Below are 21,799 nucleotides of genomic sequence, written 5' to 3' on the forward strand. Positions count from 1 at the left end.
TGATGTCATATGATATCTCGTTGTTGTTTTAATTTATATCCCTAATGACTAGTAATGCTGGGCATCTTTAATTTACCTGTTGGCCATCATCTTTGGAAAAACCTGTTCAGGTCCTTTGTCATCCTTTTTAGTTTTTGTTTTTTTGGGTTGTGTGAGTTCTTCATATATTTTGGATGTTAACCCCTTATCAAATAATCAAATACATGGTTTGCAAATATTTCTTTTTCACCCCATAATTTATGTTTTTACTTTGTTGATGATTTCTTTTGCTTTGCAAAACCTTTTTCATTTGATGTAGTCTAACTTGTTTATTGTTTATTTTGTTGATTATGCTTTGGGTGTGATTTCCAAAAAAGTCATTATTAAGACCCATGCCAAGGAGCTTTTTTTCCTGTGTTTTCTTCTTGGAGTTTTATGGTTACAGGTCTTATATTTGTGTCTTTAATACATATTGAATTGTGTGTTTTTGTATTTGTTTGTCTGTTTTTATTAATGGTGTAAGATAAGAGTCAAGTTTCATTATTTTTACATGTAGATATTAAATTTTCACAGCACCATTTATTGGAGAATGAATGTCTTTTTTTTTCCATTGAGTATTCTTTGTTCTTTAGCCAACTCTTAGTTGACCACATAAGCTTGGATTTATTTCAGGCTTCTCAGTTCTGTTCCATTGGTCTAGTGACCTATTTTTATGCCCGTATTGTATTGGTGTAACTACTACCGTTTTTTCATATAGCTTTATCAGGAAGTGTAGTACCTTATGCTTTGTTCTTCTTTCTCAGCATTTCTTGGGCTACTCGTATTCCTTTGGGGTTCCATATACATTTTAGGAGTGTGGGTTTTTTTCTATTTCTGTAAAACATGCTATCGAAATCTTTTTAGGAGTTGCACTGAATCTACAAATGGCTTTGGGCAGTATTGGCACTTTAACAATATCAATTTTTCTACTCCATGAACATGGATTTTCTATTTCATTTGCGTCTTCTTTGATTTCTATGATCAATGTTTGGTAGTTTTCAGAGTAGAGATCTTTCACCTCCTTGATTAAATTTATTCCTATGTATTTTATTGGTTTTGATGTTATTGTAAATGGGAACAATTTATCTCTTTTTCAGGAAAGTTATTGTTTAGTGCAGAAACCTTTTCTTGTTATGAAGTCTCACGTTGGATTGTTCTCTTTGCCTACTTACCATTTAGATTTTTTTTTTTTTAATTTTGTGTTTCTTTTCTGTTTTTTCTCTGCCTCTGCCTTTTATTTTATTTAAAAATATTTGTTGAACACATAATATGTGTCAGGCATTGCATAGATTTTCTCTTAATTTTTTTGTTCTGCTCTTTCTCAAGGTGTCCATAACAATTTTTTCTCTTCCCAAAGTTTCAATTATCACCTCCAGGTAAATATATCCCAAATTTCTGTCCTTGAAAATTGCCTCATATTTCAAACCTTTTTTTTTTTTTTTTTCAATGCTATGACAAATATTATTCTTTCTCTCCAAAGCCAGAAATTCTTCCTCATTTCATATTTCTTTCAGAAACATGTTGATCCCCTACACAAATGGATTTAAAGCAGAAAGCACCTTTTGACACCCCTAACTTGTAATCATTTTCCAAGTTCTACTAATGCTACCTCTGCAGTTTATCTAACATCACTCATTTCATTCTTTCTACTCACATATCATAGCCTAAGTTTAAGCCTGCATTATTTCTCACTCAAGCCATTGTGTGTCCTACTGTTCTCCCTTGGCAATTATTACCTTCAATCCATTCTACAGACAACTTTGGTTTCCTTTTACTTCATAAGCTGCAACTTGAATGCATACCTTCTCAAAATCTTTCAATGATTATCAGTTGCCCATAAAATTTAAAAGCACTTCTTGAATTAGCAATCAACATTTTATAAACTGTGCCCCCAAACTGCCGCCTTATTGCTTCTGGAACAAGTACAACTCTTTCCCATCTTTACACATTTACATAGGAGTTGCTTTTATATATGGGTTAGATTCAGCAAATAATGCTAAAACTGCATATATTCAAATTAACTGTTGAAAACCAGCCATAGTGTTCAATCTACAGGGTTTTGTGTATATAGTTCTGATAAAAATTTGTACTTACAACTACATCATTAAGAAAATAGTGTTTAGCATAAAATAAAGAATATATATACAAAATAGAATTTTATAATGGATTCACTCAGAAATGGAAGAGAAACAGATTCAGGAAGAATGGATTTCCTTCCACCATTGATGCCCTGACACATTTCCATTTAGTAGCAGGAGTAATTACATGCTATTAAATTGTCATTTTTCTTTCTCTTTCTGACTTGCTTTTTCCCCTGGAAGGTATACATTTGAAGATTAAAATAATACACATAAGACAGCTGTCTATACATAATCTTTTTTTCTTGTGCTCACATGTGATATTTACAACCACCTTTTATTTATTTTTATTTTTTTAATTAACTTATTTTTTAACTTTCTTTATCTTTATTGTTGAAAATATTACAGATGTCCCCTTTTTACCCCCGTTGATCTCCTCCACCCCTCATCCACCCACCCCCGGGCCTTCCCCAGACCAGTGTCTGTGTCCATGGGCTGTGCATGTAAACATATAAATTCTTGGATTAATCTCTTCCTGCCCACTCCCCCCTCCCCACCTTCCCTCTGAAATCCCTGTCTGTTCCATGCTTCTGTGTCTCTGGATCCATTTTGTTCATCAGTTTATTTTGTTTATTCCACATATAACTGAGATCATGTGGTACTTGTCTTTCTCTGACTGTATAACCACCTTTTAAAACCCCTTTCCAAATAACATCTTAGTAAGTCTTATCTCAGCCTTCCAATCATGAATACTTTCTACGTCTGTGAAATTCCGTAGCACTCAGTGATGAGGACTTTATTGTCTTTTTATGGTCAATAGTAGAATGTTTGTCACTACTAGACCAACTGTTCCTCTGGGTCAGGAATTCGTTTTCCATTCTACATTCTTCAGCAACTAGGCAAGCACATAATACTAAATAAATATTTATTGAACTGAATTGAAGCCAAACATTATTAAATAAATATATATGTGGCATTAAAGTTTAGTAGTATAAAAATTAAAAGCTTGCAAGTCAAAGACCAGTATTTTAAAACACATTATAAATATATTACTGAGTAAATCCATTAGGATTTTCTCAAAGATTCATTTCTCTTTATAACCGTATTCTTAATATTAACTGCTAGTCATATCCCAGAAGAGAAATTATCCTGCTATAGCATACATTGTCTTCTAAGATAAATCAAGTCAAGCAATTTACAAAATTATAACCCTAATTTTTTAAAAAAACATACAGTTTAATAGAGAAAAGAGAAACCACTGAAGAGAGCATATAAATTTATTTTTGAAAAGCAACACATTTTTTAGGGATAACTAGAAACTAATTTTCCTATGGTTGTTGACTTTGTGGTGGCTTTTTATCTAAACTATATTTTAAGGTAACACAAATCAAAACAGCCCTTACGCTGTTTTGTGTGTGTGTGTACATGCATTTGTACTGGCTGTCATGAAACCAACATGCTTATTTTTGCTGTTTCTGTTTGTGTCTGCTGCTGCCACTTGGTCGTTCTGATTTTCTTTGCTCAAAGGACAGTCTACATTTTCCCGTAAGGGTCCCACACATAGTTATCGAGTTGAAATATCATTGTAAATAAATCAGAAAATACCACATAGAGCTCAACTTGATAATAAACACATAACATTATTTTCAGCATGTAATGTATTTTTAAAGAAAAATTAAAGACAAAGTAATTTACTTGGTTATTTGAACTTCTTTGTGCACATTTAAAATATTCATTTTAAATTTTTTGGTTTTTAAAGATAGGATATTTGCAATTTCTAGAACACATTGTAATATTATTAATCTTTATTTTGTTTTAATAACAAAAATTTGACATGTCTCAAGTTTTTTATATATAGAAAAGGAATCTTAAACAAGAAAATCTATAATAATTCTTCTTTCAAGATGTTATGACTTGAGACTTGATTACATAAGGAATTGTCTTGATATGAATCAAGTAAAGATCAACATTCTTTAAGTATATATACTTAGGTCATTTTCTTTGGGGTTTTACCCAATTAATGGTCATGAATTAGAAATGTAATTAAACTTATTATACCTTGTGTAACCTCTTATCTTTATTTTTACGAAAATTAAAACCTAACAAAAAAGAAAGAGAGAAGCAACTAAGCTTCAAACAAACCGTAAAAAAATATCATTGGGAGGAAGGAGCTATTTAAACTTGGAAATTTTATCTAAACTGTATATTAATATTTATTCATCTCTCTGGTAATATAATCTGCGCTAAAGTTATTAGTCATTTGAATGGATTTTTCTTTACCTTTTCCAGGCAGCATTTAGTTGAGGGATGGCAAATGGGTGTTTTTGCTTTCTGACCTTAAAAGATTGATACTGATTTATGGATAAGTTTATTGAAACAATTCTAAGGCCATTCTGAAGTCAGTGGTTAAGAATGTCATGATGGATTACAGGTGTCTGGGGGGAAACCAAGAAATTGTTTCTTGGTTTACCAAACTAAGAATGAAAATTACTGTATTATTCTTGAACTCTCCCTTCACTCTGTTATACTTGCAGATGGCCCCATGCAATTTAATACTTTAGTACAGGGTGTCATATTTTAGACTATAATTATATATTAAGCATTGATCTTCTCTAACTAGATTATAAATTCCTTGGTGACAGGAACTTGAGGTTATGACTCATATTTCCTAAAGTCCCTAGGAAAGTGAAAGTCACAGAGTAACCTCAATATTGAATTTTCATAATGTATCTATAAAAACCATCAGATTTTATTGCACATGTGCATACATTTTGTCTTCATTTTAAAAATGAGATAGTATATTTGGGGATAACTTATGTTGAAATATGGTAGAAGGAAAATAAAATAGCACAAAAGGATTCAATGAAAAATCTCTCTCTCTCCTATTCCAGGTTCCCAGTATCTCAAGTCTTCCTAAGGAGAGGGAGTCACTTTAAATTATTTTCTTGTGTAGCCCTCCTTGAAGGATTCATATATTGAGAAGCTTATCCATGTATTGATATTGACATTTGAATAAAAGTATAGTCATAAATACTGGTAAACAGACAAATCTCTTTTAACATATAAGAAAGTCTACCATATACTCAGTTTTTTGGCTTTTCTTATTTAGATATTTTGGAGACTGTATATTAATTTATGGAGAATCATCTCATTCTTTTTCACTCAAGCATATAATTTCAATGTATGGATGCATTGTAATTGATGTTACCACTCTTGCAAATTATAATTTAAGTTGTTACTGATCTTTTACTAATATATACAAAGCAACAACATATACCTTATATATGCATCCTTACAAGTTTGAGCAAATGCATTAATAAAAATTTCTAATATTAGAATTAATGTGGTAAAGAGTTGATACATTTTTCTTTGCTAGATTTCATAACAATGCCTACAGAGAGATTATCACAATTTTCAGCCCTCTCAACATTGGGGCTGTTGCTTACACCCTTGTCAAATCTATATAAATCAAAGCCATTATTGATTTATTTTAAATCTTGTACTTGCATTGGGTTATTGAACTTTATCTTATTGATTGGTAAGAGCCCATTTATTTTAAATAAATATTCCCTTTTGCTAAATAATTTTGTTCTGGTGTATCGCTTATCTATGGATTTTATTGTTTCAGTGTGAAATCAAAAATATGAACAAAGTCAAGCTTATCAATTTGTTCTTTATGTTTCCTGGGATTGTGTAATGGCCATTTTAAGTTATTGTTTTTTTAACCTAGAACATTTTTGTGTTTATCATAATTAATTAATTTATTTTATTTTATTTTATATTTTATTTTATTTTATTATTTTTGTTTGTTTGTTTAAAATATTACAGATGTCCCTTTTTCTCCCCACTGACCCATTCCACCCTGTCCCATCCCCCTCCCGAGTCCCTCTCCCCACCATTGTCCCTGTCCTTGGGTTGTGTATTTATGCATGTAAATTCTTTGGTTACTCTCTCCCCCTCCACCCACCCTTCCTCCTCCATCCCTCTGACATTCGTCAGTCTCATCTATGCTTCCATGTCATTGAATCTATTCTGTTCATCAGTTTATTAAGTTCTTTAGATTCTACATATAAGTGAGATCATGTGATGTTTGTCTTTCGCTGCCTGGCTTATTTCACTTAGCATAATATTCTCCAGGTCCATCCATACTGCCCCAAAGGGTAAGAGATCCTTCTTCTTTACAGCTGCATAGTATTCCATGGTGTGAATGTCCCACAGCTTTTTTATCCACTCATCTACTGATGGGCACTTGGGCTGTTTCCAGATCTTAGCTATTGTAAACTGTGCTGCTATGAACATAGGGGTGCATATGTTCTTTCTGATTAGTGTTTCAGGACTCTTAGGATACATTCCTAGAAGAGGGATCACTGGGTCAAAAGACAGCTCCATTTCTAATTTTTTGAGGAAGCTCCATACTGTTTTCCACAGTGGCTGCCCCAGTCTGCATTCCCACCAGCAGTGTACCAGCGTTCCCCTTTCTCCACACCTTCGCCAGCACATGTTGTTTGTTGATTTGTTGATGGTGCCATTCTGACAGGTGTGAAGTGATACCTCATTGTGGTTTTAATTTGCATCTCTCTGATGATTAGTGACGTTGAGCATTTTCTCATGTGTCTCTTGGCCATCTGTATGTCCTCTTTGGAGAAGTGTCTGTTCAGGTCCTTTGCCCATTTCTTAATTGGGTTGTTTGTCTTCCTCTTGCTGAGTGCTATGAGTTCTTTGTACACTTTGGAAATTAGCCCCTTATCAGATTCATCCTTGGCAGATATGTTTTCCCAGACCATGGGGTTCCTTTGTATTTTGAGGCTGTTTTCTTTTGCTGTGCAGAAGCTTTTTCGTTTGATGTAGTCCCATATGTTTATTTTTTCTTTTGTTTCTCTTGCCCCAGGCTATGTATCAGTGAAAATACCTCTTGAATCTCTTTAAACTTTATTTTGCAGTAAGAATCAGGTGAAGAATCAGCTTTACTTTTTTCCTCCAGGCAGCTAATCAGTGATTCTAACGTTATTAATTTTGCAATTAATTTTTTCTGTTATTTTGAATTACATTTATATATATATTAAAGCCACATACGTAAATGAGGGTGTTTGATGCCTCTATGCTTTTTATTTATTGATATGCTTATTGATAATCTGTCATAAAATATTTAACTACTGCTTCTTTAAAATACTTCTAAATATTTGGCATATACAGTTCCTATTCATCAATCTTTTGCATTTTTAAAGATATTTTCAGATTTATTTTCTTAAGTCTATTATAAGAGTATAGGATTATAATAATATTTTTACTATAATATTTGGTATTTTATTAATTTGAAAAAAATAATATTTTACAGTGATAAAACTTCTTCAAAACAAAACACATATATATATATATATATATGTTTTTATTGATTTCAGAGAGAGGAAGGGAGAGGGAGAGAGAGAGAGAGAGAAACATCAATGGTGAGAGAACATGATTGATAGGCTGCCTCTTGCACGCCCTCTACTGGGCATCAAGTCCACAACCTGGGCATGTGTCCTGACTGAGAATCGAACTGTGGCCTCCAGGTTCATGGGTCAACACTCAACCATTGATCCACACAGGGTGGACAAAACTATATTTTTATTCAATACTTCCTTTGGGTTTCTTTGTAGGCATTTAAATTTTTTTATATAAATTCTATACAATTCTTGTTTATTTTAACCCAAAGTATTTTGTTTTATACTAGATTTTTTAAATTGCTTGTTTCTTTTACTATGTTCACTTTGTATATATGAAATTTGTTGATCTTTGTATAATTTTTGAAACTAGCTATCTGTTTTTGGAATTCTTAGCTTCTTCTAGTCCTTATTTAGTTTTTATTGATTTTATAATGTTATGATTATATTAACTATATGTAATGATACTCTTCTAACTTTATTTCTTTCTGTTTCCTAATTGCATTAGATCATATTTCCAGAATGATATAAAATAATAATAGTAGTAGTATTATTTATGATGTTGAGGCAAAAGTATATAATGTTTCTACATTTATATCAAATTTATTATTTGTGAAGTATCCATCAATTCTTATTTTAAGAATGTTACAATTAATGTTGAATATTATCAAATTTATTATATTAATTATAAAACTGATCATTTGTGGTTTTTCTTATTTGACTTAAAATAGTATGGAAAATTATTAATGTATTTCTATAAATGAAACATCTTTTCACCTGTATTTTACTTAAAATTTAGCCTCTAATATTGAAGAAGACATTTATAGATGATGACCTGTGAACATATATACATTCTAATATTTTCCTTTTGTTTTGTTTGCCCCAGTCATTTTATGGAGATATTGACATATATTCAGTCATTAACTAGTACATTAAGTAGTACATTAACTAGTCATTAACTAGTACATTAACTAGTACATTAAGGTACATTTTTTTATTCCCATAACACCTTAACAGTGCATAATCCAGAAAAATAATGAATTAGAAGAAAAATGCAAACAATATGAAAATGAGGAATAATTTGCAGTGAAAAAAAAAGGTTTACTTAGGCAATGACCATTGCTTTCTGGGCATTCACTTTGTTACTTTGAAACAAGCTGGCTAAATAGTAATCTTTTTTTCTCTCTCTCAAAGTCAATAAAGTAATACCTATTTCTATAAATCCGGTCTGTATATACCTTAGCTCCAAGATATTTAATAACATTTTATAGTGTTTTATGAATGGGCATGTACATAAGTCTGGGTGTGAGGAGCTTAGGAGTTGAGGTTATAAATGTAAATAGAAGGATATCTTCTCCTGCAAAATAAAGTATTTACTTAAATTTAAGATTCCAAAAGGCAGTGATAGCATTTACCTAAATTTAGGGCTCTGAGAGGGACTTATATACGAATATACCTTTAAAGTTTGTTTTTTAAAGTACTGTAATTAAACTTTCAATTAGTCACAGAATTATTTAAATAAGGTAAATCAATAACTTGAAACTAAATAAAATATCAAGGCTTAAACACTAAGAACCCCTTTAATCACCAGGACGAAAACCGTATAAATGTCACGAAAATAAACTGTCAAACTATCAGCAAAGAGATGTCTTGTTAATGGCAAGTAGTTCTGCTTCTCACAGAAGACAATTATGACCACTCATTATTACAGTGATTTAATTACAAAAATTAAGTGCATACTGTTTCTATTTCCTTAAGGGAGGTGCATCAACAAAGCGTGGGTATGTGATGGAGACATTGACTGCGAAGATCAGTCTGATGAAGACGACTGTGACAGCTTCCTGTGTGGACCCCCCAAGTACCCTTGTGCCAATGACACTTCAGTCTGCCTGCAGCCAGAGAAGCTCTGCAATGGGAGGAGGGACTGTCCCGATGGGTCCGACGAAGGCGATCTCTGTGGTATTGCACTTCTCGCTGCATTTGCTTCTCTGAAAACTGGAACATTTCAGTTCACTCTCTGATAGTTATTATAGTAGCATTTGTTCTTTCCACTCATTCCTTTTAAATAAAAACTTGAGCACTGCACCCTATCTATATTTTGGATGTCCTGTAAGTCTATAACATTTTAAAAATATATGATTAGAAATTTCTGAAAATAAAGCAGACGAGTCCAGCCTGTATCCACCTCAGTGGACAGTTGTAAAGCGATGCTCAGCATTTAGATCCCTGATGGTCAATGCTGTTGCCACAGTTGAGCTGATTATTTCTTGTCAGCCAGTCACTCAGAACAGAAGACCCTCTGTGTTACCTGTGGAGTGGAGGTTACTGTCACCCACCTGATTCTGTTATGCCTCCTGATCGTTACAGTAGAAACATATTTAGAAAGAGGAAAGGAAGAGACTGGATAATAAGACCAACTGGATATTACGTTTCTATATTTTTTCTCATACAATAACTTTCTTTAGTGTGCTTTAATTAGTTAAAATGATTATTTCTATCTGGTACCTTTTGAGCTTTAAAATTACTTTTGACTAACCAACACATATAAAGAAGATTACATTTTCTTCTCCATGGGGCCATCAGAGATTTAGCAAGGAGATCTTTATAACCTGTTTTTTAGATAATACTGAAGGCGACATCAATAGAATAATGAAGAAGAGTTTATGGAATGTTAATAATAATAACGGGATAACTTGAGGCTGTGAGAAAATGGCTTTAGGAAAGGATGGAGCTACTAGATTGAACATAGGAAAGGCAACTACATTTAAAACTAAAGTTATCATGTCTTGATCCAAATTGAGCATTAATAGCGCAATGAGTATTACAAAAGAATACTGTTATTCTTTTTTTTAAATTTATGTAATAAAATATCTTTCCTCCAAAAAGTTTGTGATTCTATAAAATCACCTTGAAGCAGCCAATGCAGCAATCCCAGCCGGTGATGCTAAAATTTAAACAAGAAGATTCAGACTCCCTCTGCAAAAATCTGAATTAAACAACAAAATACTAATCAAAGGTGACAGATTAGTTTATCTGCATTCACTCCTTTCTCTCCCAGCTTGCTCTCCCTGATGGAGCAGTTTGGTGGATGGGAATATCTCTTGCATTACAATATATGAGGATTGCTCACGATGCTTGTAAGAGCAATTCTGAATGAAGGAAACTATCAATACTCTTAAAATTAAAAGTGTATAATTATAGAAAAAGTCTAGACTTTGACAAGTTTAAATTATGTTTCAATTATTTCAATTAAGTAACCTAGGCAGGTGGCTTAATTTTTTTTTGAAATGTCAGTTTCCTCATACTAAAAATGGAGATGATGATCTCTATCAGGAAATCATGGTAATAATACCTGAGGCACTAGAAATGTTGAAAGAAATTAGAGTTTTTTTATGCTTTGGTTAAGTGAAGTAAGAGGGGATAGATTTTATTCAGTAACAGCTTTTGCAGTTGTGAACAATGGCCAGTGTGAACTGAAACTAACCTCACCAAAACAAAAGACTTAGAAACTTCTAAAGGAAAAGACATCCAGGGGTATTAACAGGGTTTTGCCTCACTTGACTTGGCCACCTGGCTTTATTAATTGGTGCTAATCCCAGAGAAGAAACTAGCTTCTGAAGTCTTTATGGTTGGGGAGAGTTAGAGCAAGCCTGGGAGCAAGAGTGAGGTGGTTCTCTCTTTGAGTGTTGGCACTTGACAGAGACTACTCTCGCCTTTGAGAAGACAGTTCTGAGTGATAGAAGGTTTACACATAAAAAGGTGCAGAGAAAGAAAGTGTTTTGTAATTGCAAGCTTTCTAAAGTAACCCCTCTAAGAGGGGGTTCAGGGACCTGTCTGCTTATCACCAGGTTTGGGCTGGAACAAGCAGTGAATTCCCGTGGCAGGGTCCAGCTTTCTCAGGCAGGCACTTTAAGGGGGGCTGGGGTCATTCTAGGGGTGCTGCCTTGAGCTGTTAGAAACTGTGCTAGTGTTTGTTGATGCCTCTTATTGGGTGGGGCAGGGCAGGCAGGAGGGAAGAATGGAATTACTTGTGCTTAGAATTTACAATTTTTGAAGGCCGAGATGGGGGACCAATTGACAAGAGGGCTTGGAGGAGCCTGACTAGAATTTAGGGAATAGAAGACTCTTGTTAGGTAATAAAAATTTTAAAAAGAAGTTGTGAGATTCAGTGACAGGTGTAGGGTTAAGGAAGAATTGACAAGGGACTAGCCATGCACATATTGGCATGAAATTTACGTATTTAGTTCCGGATTTCAGTGTGAATTTTGTTTATCCTAAATCTACGACTTAATTCCTCAGATACTGTCAGGAAGAGACACGTCAGTACTGAGAGTACAGTCATATTTGAAGTAAGCTAAAAACATTGTAACTTTTTTTTCCCCACCTGCTGGGCACGATGACATTTCTTTGCTGCAATTCTCTTGAAAAAGAATGTCGGTTGAACAAAAAGGGGGCAAATGCTTTGAAATGACTTCTGTTTGGAAATGATTATGATTATGGGTGAGCAAACATATTTGGAGGAACTAAGAAATGAATCTATTTTTTCCTAAAATAACACCAAACTTGAATTGAATTCTTAGAGAAAATAGTTATCATTTCCTTTTCTTATTACTGTAACTTCTTATATGGTGACAAATAATATAAAGAAAAGTTGACCCACATGAAAATTTTAAAAGTGTAGAAAATATTATTTAAAACCTTACATTTTGGCCCAATTTTTGAACTGGATAAATTTCCATGGACAGCAGGAAATATTTGAGGCATATAAATATATATATATACAGTAACTTGCAAGTTATTGAACAACATTCTCCTTTAGCTTGTCTCAAAAAACAACTTCTAATTAAACAGGCTTTGAAAACTACTCAAAAACATTTTAAAACAAAAAAAGATAAAGTTCCTGTTGCCCTTATTACTATTTATTTAATAATGCATTGTAATGGGAAATATATTTTTGCAAGTAATATGCTTGCAGTAACAGTTAGTTGCTATTATTTTTCAAAGGATAAGTATACCATCTTGAAATTTCCCCATTGGACAAGTAGTTCCCCAATCTGGGGGCAGTTATATGCATGCCTTTGGACAATTTTGTTAATTTTTTTTAATTCAACCAAGAATTTTAACTGCTTCCTCCTTGCTAAGGACTGTGCTAACTATTATATATATATGTACTGGTAAACAGGGCATATATATTGTATATCCTCAGGGAGCCTGCAATGTTATGACGGAGGAGAATGGTGCAGTAATATATCTAATATAACTAGAAATGGTAAGCGCTGTGGAAGAATAGCCTCTTTCTCTATAAACCAATTATAATATCAGTGCAGTCAATACTAGCGGCTCATTATTTCAGTAAAATACCAGGTCAACTTTTTTTGTGTATGTGTAATATTATGTTCCCATGGCCTCATTGAATTAATCATAATAACCAATATATATAGGGCACAATGTACAATTTACTTAAATTAAAAATAAATGAGGAAAGACAAGTACCACACGTTCTCACTCATATGTGAAATATAATGAACAAAATAAACTGATGAACAAAATAGATCCAGAGGTATAGAAGTTTGGAACAGACTGAGGGATCTCAGAGGGAAAGTGGGGGTGGTGGAGGGGGGGAGATTAATCAGAGAACTTATATGCATATATGCATAACCCATGGACACCGGCAATAGTGTAGCGAAGGCCTGCGGGCAGACATATGGGGTGGAGAAAATCAATAGGGTAAAAAAGGAGACAGCTGTAATACTTTCAACAATAGAGATAAAGTAAAATTTAAATAAATAAATAAATAAATAATAATAAATAAATAAAATAAGTGGCTGCAGCCAGTAAAGAGGAAACTAATTCATTTTGCATTATCATTATTAATCAGACTATAGATGCAGAAAAAGAAATATGGATATTATACATATATATGACTATGTTTGTTTATTTATAAACATCAGGATATATCAAATTTCAGATCATCAGTGATCTATATATGCAAGCTTATTGTAAGCCCTCAACAGCTGATTCTGCATAACTGCTAAAAGACTCACCATAATTGCTCTGGTAATAATAGAAACATTGAACCCACTTTTCCTCCCTAGGGTTTAACCAAGTGTACTCCAAAGTTTTACAGAAATGAATTATTTTTATTTCCAATTCCTATCATATAGAATTATATTTGGTCATTGAATGAATTATTTCATCATTCCTACCCCAACCCCTGGAAAAAAAATCTGAAGTGTCTCCTATTTATGATATACTCGTTCTAATTTCGTCCTTAGGGAATTGAGTTGAATGGTTACTATTTAATTGATGAAAACAATGGATCACTGCCTATAATCTCTTTTCCTTTTTAGATGAATGTTCTCTGAACAATGGTGGCTGTAGCAACCACTGTTCTGTGGTTCCTGGAAGGGGAATTGTCTGTTCCTGCCCTGAGGGACTTCAACTCAACAAAGACAATAAAACGTGTGAAATCGTGGATTATTGCAGTAATCATCTGAAGTGCAGCCAGGTGTGTGAGCAGCACAAGCACACAGTCAAGTGCTCATGTTATGAAGGATGGAAGCTGGATGTAGATGGTGAAAGTTGCACAAGTGTTGGTAAGTAGATGTGTGTTTTGCTATATTTAAGAATAGCAAGTGCTCTTTAATTTTTGTGTATCGTGTATCTTTTTATATTTAAGAATATATCTTTTTTCTGCTTCTTGGTTAATTTATTTAAAAATAACAATAACAAACTTTGTTGCATATTACATGTATTACATGTTAACAAATATTTCATGGGAGGAACCTATATTCCACCCCTCAAAAGCAGTGAAAAGAGTGGCATTGATTTCCACTTATATAAATCTCTTTAACATCTGGCTTTAATGTCTATTGTTATATGTCGTTTTGATTTAAGTATACAAAGAAAAGCTGGCCTCAGACAGACCTGTAGTTAGAAAAGAGAGGATATATCTTAAGAAAAAAATCCAAAACACCTTCAGAAAATTAACAAAAAAGATCATTTACTATAGGTAACGCATATGTATAAAATGTCATTTCAGACCTTCTCCAAAATCTCCTGGACAGAAAATATCAAATTTGTATCATTACAACTCATTATATGATATTTCCTTAGATACTGTTTTCATCATCCTTCCTAGGGGCTTATTTTTGGGTGCTCTGACGGTTTCACATCTCCTTCGCATTATTTTAGAATCCAAAGCCCAGTCCTGTCCCACACTTCTAACTGTATTTCTAGGGCTCTTGAAAGCAACTCCTTTGCTCTGTCTCTTTCATCTCCTAACTGCCCATTTAAAACATTCTTCTGATTGTCTAGGTCATTTCCCACAGTGGGGAAAGCATGCAAAGCTATGGGATTTGACTCTTGAACTCTGACCTTGCATCTGCCCTTCATTACGTATGTGACTCCAGGCAGGCTACATAAAACTTCCTGAACCTCAGTTTTCTTATGTCTCAAACACCAGTGTCCACGATGACAGTGTCTCCCCTGCAGCATGTTGCAAGAACGGCACGGAGCACCTGTTACTGTGCTGCACCCGTTTGGTGCTAATGAGTGACGGTGTCCCACTGTCTTTTCCAGGTTTGTAGTCTGCGTCTGCAGGACACTTAGTGCTCCATGAACAGATTTGAAGGTGTCATGAACTTTCCTGGGGGAAATATTACAACTTTCTTTTCTTTAACCTCACACTAAGATAGCATTTCTTCCGATTGTGAAGGTAGCCTCAGACCGGTTATTATCAGCAACTCTGACTGTGTCTCCAATAGAACTAATAGACATATTTACATCACATTAAAGGTGTCGATCTCTGAAAATATCACCTATGTTCAAACTTTGAAGGCCACAACTACTTCAACAATAATAGTCATTAGACCCACTGCTCAATTTTTTTATTGAATGCATTAATAAAAAAGCACATCTATTACTATAAAACTGTTGATTGTTCAATGATCACAATTGCATTTCAAAGTGTTTGATTCCTTTATTAAAATATACTTTTTTTTTTTTTTTTTACTGTTTTGTTTTACTATTTTTATATTTCTTAAAACTTTCTGATAAGGGCTACACAGGTTTCATTAGACCACTAAGAATCCATACATCATAATTTTTTAAAATTTTGTTTCTTCTATTTAGATGGGACTTTCCCCTCTTTATCTCTAAAAACCCCCGATGAGCTTTAAGACCTACTAGCTCAAATCTTTCTTCTTAAACGGAGTCTTTTTCCAAATATTCCACACTAATTTATCCTTTCTGTGTCTAGAATATATTGTCCATGACTGTGTAATCATGTTTTGATTTGCTATCTATTTTTCTTTTTATTTGTTTTACCTTTTATGTGACTGTCTTGTTCCTTTATCCTTTATTCCTCCGATGAAATAATAAGCATCAAAAAGTCAGAAATCAAGTCACAGATTTTTCCCTCCTATTTTACACAATTTCCAGTTTAGTTCTGGAAAAATAGTATGCAATAAAAATACTATTTTTTTCAGAGAATATTACACTATTTTGTTCTTTTATTTCAAATATTTTGTTGTTGCTTTCTCATGTCCATTAAAATGTGGGTCCTTAAAGGCCTAAGATAAGCAAATATTTAGATGACAAAACAATCGGCATGAGGGCCTGAAAAAAATGGTGATTTGTTGTAATGATGATAGTCATTTAATGACATACATGTTTGGAGTAGGGAAAAATATATCAGATTTTGATCACAGACATATTTACATGAGAATTGGACCCTCATCTTGTTTTTGGATACAGATGGCAAAATGATTGACATATTACGGTGGTTTTATACTCTATGAAATCTGTAACACTCATGTTCAATATTAGAGTAATTTAACATTTGAATATATATGGCCAGGTGCAAAGATAATTTTTCTAATGGATTTGAATCCTTCTACACTCAGCTCAGCATGAAAATCTAACAGAACCATAGCATTTCTCACTGTTAAGATTGTTATATTTCACATCTGGCTTTATTTATAATTTAAGAGGAAAGCAAAGGTATATAGGTATATCTCAGAGATATTTAGGTTTGGTTCCAAATATCACAATAAAGTAAATCACATGAATTTTTTGGTTTCTAATGTATGAAAAAGCTGTGGTTACATTATATCATAGTTCATTAAGTGTGCAATAACATTGTCTAAAAAAACATACTGTACATGCTTTATTGCTAAAGAATGCTAATCATCATCTGAACCTTCAAGATTTGTAATCTTTTGGTTGGTGGAGTGTCTTGCATTGGTGTTGATGTTTGCTGACTGATCACGGTGGTGGTTGCTGAAGGTTTAGGGGGCTGTGGAAATTTCCTCAAATAAGACAACAATGAAGTTTGCTGCATAGACTGACTCCCAAATGATTTCTTCGTAGCATGTGGTACTTTTTGATAGCATTTTACCCACAGTAGAACCTCTTTCAAAATTGGAGTCAATCCTTTCAAACCCTGCGACTGCTTTATCTACAAAGTTTTCATAACACTAAATCCTTTGTTGTAATTTCAATAGTCTTTACTGCATCTTGACAAGGAGTAGATTCCACCTCAAGAAACTACTTTCTTGGTTCATTCATAAGAAGTAACTCTTCATCTGTGAAAGTTGTATCATGAGATTTCAGCAATTCAGCCACATCTTCAGGCTCCATGTCTAATTCTAGTTCTCTTGCTATTTCCAACCATCTGCAGTGACTTCCCCCACTGACATCCTGAGCTCCTTAAAGTGATCCATGAGGGTTGGATCCATGAGGATCCAACTTCTTCCAAACTCCTATTGATGTTGATATTTTGTCTTCTTTCCATGAATCATGAATGTTCTTAACGGCATCTAGAATGGTGAATTCTTTCCAGAAGGTTTTCAATTTACTTTACCTACATCCATCAAAGGAATGACAGTCTATGGCAGCTATAGCCTTACACAATGTGTTTCTGAAATAATAGGACCTGGGAGTCAAAATTACTCTTTGATCCATGGGCTGCAGAATAGATGTTGTGTTCGCAAGCAAGAAAACAACATTAATCTCGTTGTAAATCTCCATCAGAGGTCCTCAGTAAGCAGGGGCATTATCAATGAGCAGTAGTATTTTAAAAGGAATCACTTTTCCAGAGCAGATCTCAATAGTGGGCTTAAAATATTCAGTAAACTATGTTGTAAAGAGATGTGCTGTCATCTAGGCTTTGTTGTTTTATTTATAGAGCACAGATAGAGTAGATTTAGCACTGTTTTTGAGGGCCCCAGGATTTCGGAATGGTAAATGTGCATTGGCTTCAACTTTAAGTCACCAGCTACATTAGCCCTTAATAAGAGAGTCAGCCTGTCCTTTGAACTTGAAGCCAGGTATTTACTTCTCTGTAGCTATGAAAGTCTTAAGTGCCACCTTCTTCCAAAATAAGGCTATTTCATCTACACTGAAAATCTGCTGTTTAATGTAGCCACCGTTAATTATCTTAGCTAGATCTTCTGGATAACTTTCTACAGTTTCTATATCCCAGATTCAAGTTAAATAAAAACGAATGGACAATTAACGATAGTGCCTCAAAAATAAATTTCATTTTTCTTATTCTTCTGTTTCTTATTTCCATGATTCTTGAATCCTGGGTTTTAAATGTGATTTTCCTATTGAATGCAATGCTTGTGCTTATTCTTCTTGACATTTCAGAAATAAAGAGTAATATAACCCTTTATGCTTCAGATTAGAACCATGACTCCACATTATTTTTTCCTCTTGAATTTTCCTCTTTTCTTTCCTCTTTTCTTATTTTTCTCAATTTTTTCTTCCTAAATTCTATACAACCTGTTTATTTCTGAACTGCTGAGCTTAATTCAATATTTTCTAAGCTCACACCTAACATCTTATTAGTTAAATATAATGATTATTATAATTACTATTTTTATAATTTTTACTATTTTTAAAATATATTTACAAATCTTACTTTTCTTGGATATCTCAATACTTTCGTTCATCAGTTTTTTACACCTTCTCTCTTTAATACAAATACATAAATTATTAATCATCTTTCTCCTAAAGTATTTGTTTCTTTGCTCTTTTGCTAAGCAGTTAGTTCCCTTGCAGTATTGCAGCATACTTCTAGTAACATTGGAAAAAACATTATAGCATTCCTTTTTATTTTCCCTTAGCCTGAATTGGGTTAGATTTTCTCACCAATATGTTCTTTGGTTCTTTCTCTTATTTCCGTTTTTAGATTTAAGATATTGTATTTATTTTCTAATTTACATAATTTTTAGGAAATTATGAACATAAACACAAAAATGCATGAATTTAATGATCAGCTATTGGTAAACTATGCCCATTAACTAAATCTTAATTCTCAGATGCCTCTTGGAGAACTCCTCACTCTGAGAAGTTCCATTATCACCTCAAATCTTATTACTGTGGCATTTACATCAATAGCTCTTATCTTTTAAAAAAAAAAAAATCCTCACCAGAGGACTCACTTAGAGAGAGGAAGGGAGAGAAAGGAGAGAGAGAAAAAAAAATCATTGTGAGAGAGTAATATTAGTTGGTTGCCTTCATTTGTGTCAAACCTGGGATCAACCCTGCAACCCAGGTATGTGCTCTGACTGGGAATCGAACTAGCAACATTTCCGTGCACAGGACGCTCAACCAATTTAGCAACTCTGGCCAGGCTATTGTCTCTCTCTTACTACCCAATTCATTTCACCAGATATAATCAAGTCACATCAAAAGTAGTTGCCTAAAATATATGCTTTTTTCCCCCTCAACATTCCATAGTTCTCTCAGTGGTCCCAATTTTCTTTTTGTCTTGGGGATCATGAGCTCTATTTATTTTTGACTTCTCCAATTCTTTGCTCCCCCCTTTCTCCATGTTTTAATTTTTTCTCCACAGTGTCTCTTGAACTCAGCCCTCCTTCAATTGAGTAGCATCTGTACCACAGCAGAGCCCGGGAGTTACCTATGTTGTCATGATGGCATCTTCTCTCTGGCCTATTTGCTCTCATCATCTTATTTCTCCAGTTTGTGAGGAGGAGAATATTAAAACTTAGAGGAGTATATTTTTTTTTATTAAAGAGGGAGCGAGAAATCCAAATCTGGAAAATGATAATTAAAGAAAAGCTGTCAGTCATAGGGTCAAGAATAAAATTTAAAGAAAAAGAAAGTAATAATGAGTAGGTGGCTATCGTGGAGAGTAATGGAAGATAAAGTGAGATTAGGAGAATGGAGCTGTGAGGGTTGTAATCTGGCCACCCATTCCTTTATTTATTTTAATAAAACAGCTCTTTAACACAGTCTGTATCCATGATTTTAAAGTTGCTCTCTATCACTGAGGGAAAGAATCTCAAAGTCTTCAGCCTGCCATTTAGGACTTTCTTTGTTTTTGCTCATTTTATCTCTCCAACCTGACATTTCACTATCTACTACTGTGAGTTTCCACTCCAGGTGCATTATTACCGTTTTCATCATTAATAATGACAGTAATGTAGAGTGGGCAGATGTATAAAGTGCTGTCATGGACATCACTTTATTTCACCATCCCCTGTATGCATCCTGCTTACTGTCACCTATGACCTTTCAGGATGACAATATCTTATACATCCCCCCTGGAAACTTGAATTCCATACTCCATTCAAAACTCCCTCCTCTATGAATCATTTCTTCAAGTCAAATACTATAATACTGTATTGTTAATACCTATCATTTATCAGTCATCTGAAAACATGGACAATAGTGTGTTGAAGGCCAAGGGAGGGAAAGATGGGGGTGGGTGAAGGTGGGCAAAAGTGGGGGAAAGAGGAGACATCTACCAGAGTGTCAACATTAAAAATTTTTAACCAAAAAGTTAAAAAATAAAAATAGAATATGTTGAGTAATTTATTTATAACTTATAAGAAACCAGTTGTATATTATTAGTGAGATTTTATACCTATGGAAACTGAGACCAAGAAATATGACTTCATTTATCCAGGACCTTGTGATGAAGAACTGTTAGAGAAAAGTTCTTTGTTTAAAAGTTTTATTATTTATTGATTTTTTTCTTAGGGAGAGGGAGGGAGAGAAACACTGATTTGTTGTTCCTTTTATTTATGCCCTCATTGGATGCTTCTTGCATGTTCCCTGACTGGGGATCAAACCAACAACACCAGTGTATTGGGGCAATGCTCTACCCAACTGAGCTACATGCCAGGGCCTTAAAGCAAGTTCTTGAGCTTTGTTCCTCCTGACTCCAAAGCAGGAACTTGCACAAGCTACTGGAAATATCCAGGCCATTGGCCTGTGCTGGAGGCCCTCACACTCCCTTGGTACCTTTGAGTAGTCTGTGTTCTATGAGTGCATTTCTATTAACACTCACACTCACATGTTTTTAAAAGCTGAGATTGAATCAAATTATTTTCTACCTCTTTCAAATTATATAAAAATTGAAGGCAAAAGTGTCCTCTATTACTTAAAATAGTAATGTTTTCCCTATGTTTTTATGATCTGCGCTATATGCACAAGTAATCTGTTGCTTTTGGCCACTATCACATGGCATGAACTCACCTGTTTTTATTTATCTATTCTACCATATAAGTACACTCACTTCGATTCCAATTCTCTGCAAAAATAATGCTTCTATAGGTGCACATTCACCTACATTTGTATAAAATCTGCATGAGAAGTTCTTTGGGACCAAAATTACTGACTCATAAGATACATTTATTCTGAGTAAGTAGGGCCATTATACTTCAGAGTGGTTGAACAGTCTGCAGCTGCACCAATAGTAAACTTCCAACATTTCCATATTCTTGCCAGCTCTCAAAATGATCTGACTTTCTAAGTGTTTTCCCAATAGACAGGAGTAAAGTGATTTTTTGGCTTTAGTTTGTATATGTCTTATTACTTGTGAGTTTGAGCATCTCTCTCTATGCTTGGTAGCCATTTGTATCTCTTCATTGACCACTTTCCTGCCAATATCACTGCCTTCTCTTATTGATTTGTAGGAAGTAATCCTATGTTCTAAACTTTAGACATTTCAAATATCTTCTCCATTTTTTAATTTAACTTCGGTCGCTTTGACATTTGTTATTCTCTTTATCTTTTGACATTTGTTATTCTCTTTATCTTTTCACTTCCCCACTCACTTCTTCCTCTGCTTCATTCCTCTCCTTTCTTGTCTTTTCCCCGTGATCACTTGTATCTCCTTCATATTTACTGTATTCTGAGCTAAGCGTTCATTGATTCTTATAATTAATCATTCACTTTTTATGTCATCACAAATATTTATTAAATGCAGTCTAGCAAAAGGCAATGGGGTATATCCTAGAAATGAAA

General features: G+C 33.8%; 1 protein-coding gene across 1 annotated transcript in view; it reads left to right on the top strand.

The window, feature by feature from the left end:
* The window catches only part of LRP1B (LDL receptor related protein 1B), a 1,257,096-nt gene that overhangs the window by 688,716 nt on the left and 546,581 nt on the right, over nucleotides 1-21,799 (top strand). Inside the window, exons 21-22 of the mRNA XM_087819400.1 lie at nucleotides 9,275-9,475; nucleotides 13,867-14,112. Coding sequence (XP_087675526.1) covers nucleotides 9,275-9,475; nucleotides 13,867-14,112 — 447 coding nt within the window. The remainder of the gene's footprint in view (nucleotides 1-9,274; nucleotides 9,476-13,866; nucleotides 14,113-21,799) is intronic.

Source organism: Miniopterus natalensis, chromosome 8, assembly GCF_054644295.1.
Source record: "Miniopterus natalensis isolate mMinNat1 chromosome 8, mMinNat1.hap1, whole genome shotgun sequence".
Classification (NCBI taxonomy): domain Eukaryota; kingdom Metazoa; phylum Chordata; class Mammalia; order Chiroptera; family Miniopteridae; genus Miniopterus; species Miniopterus natalensis.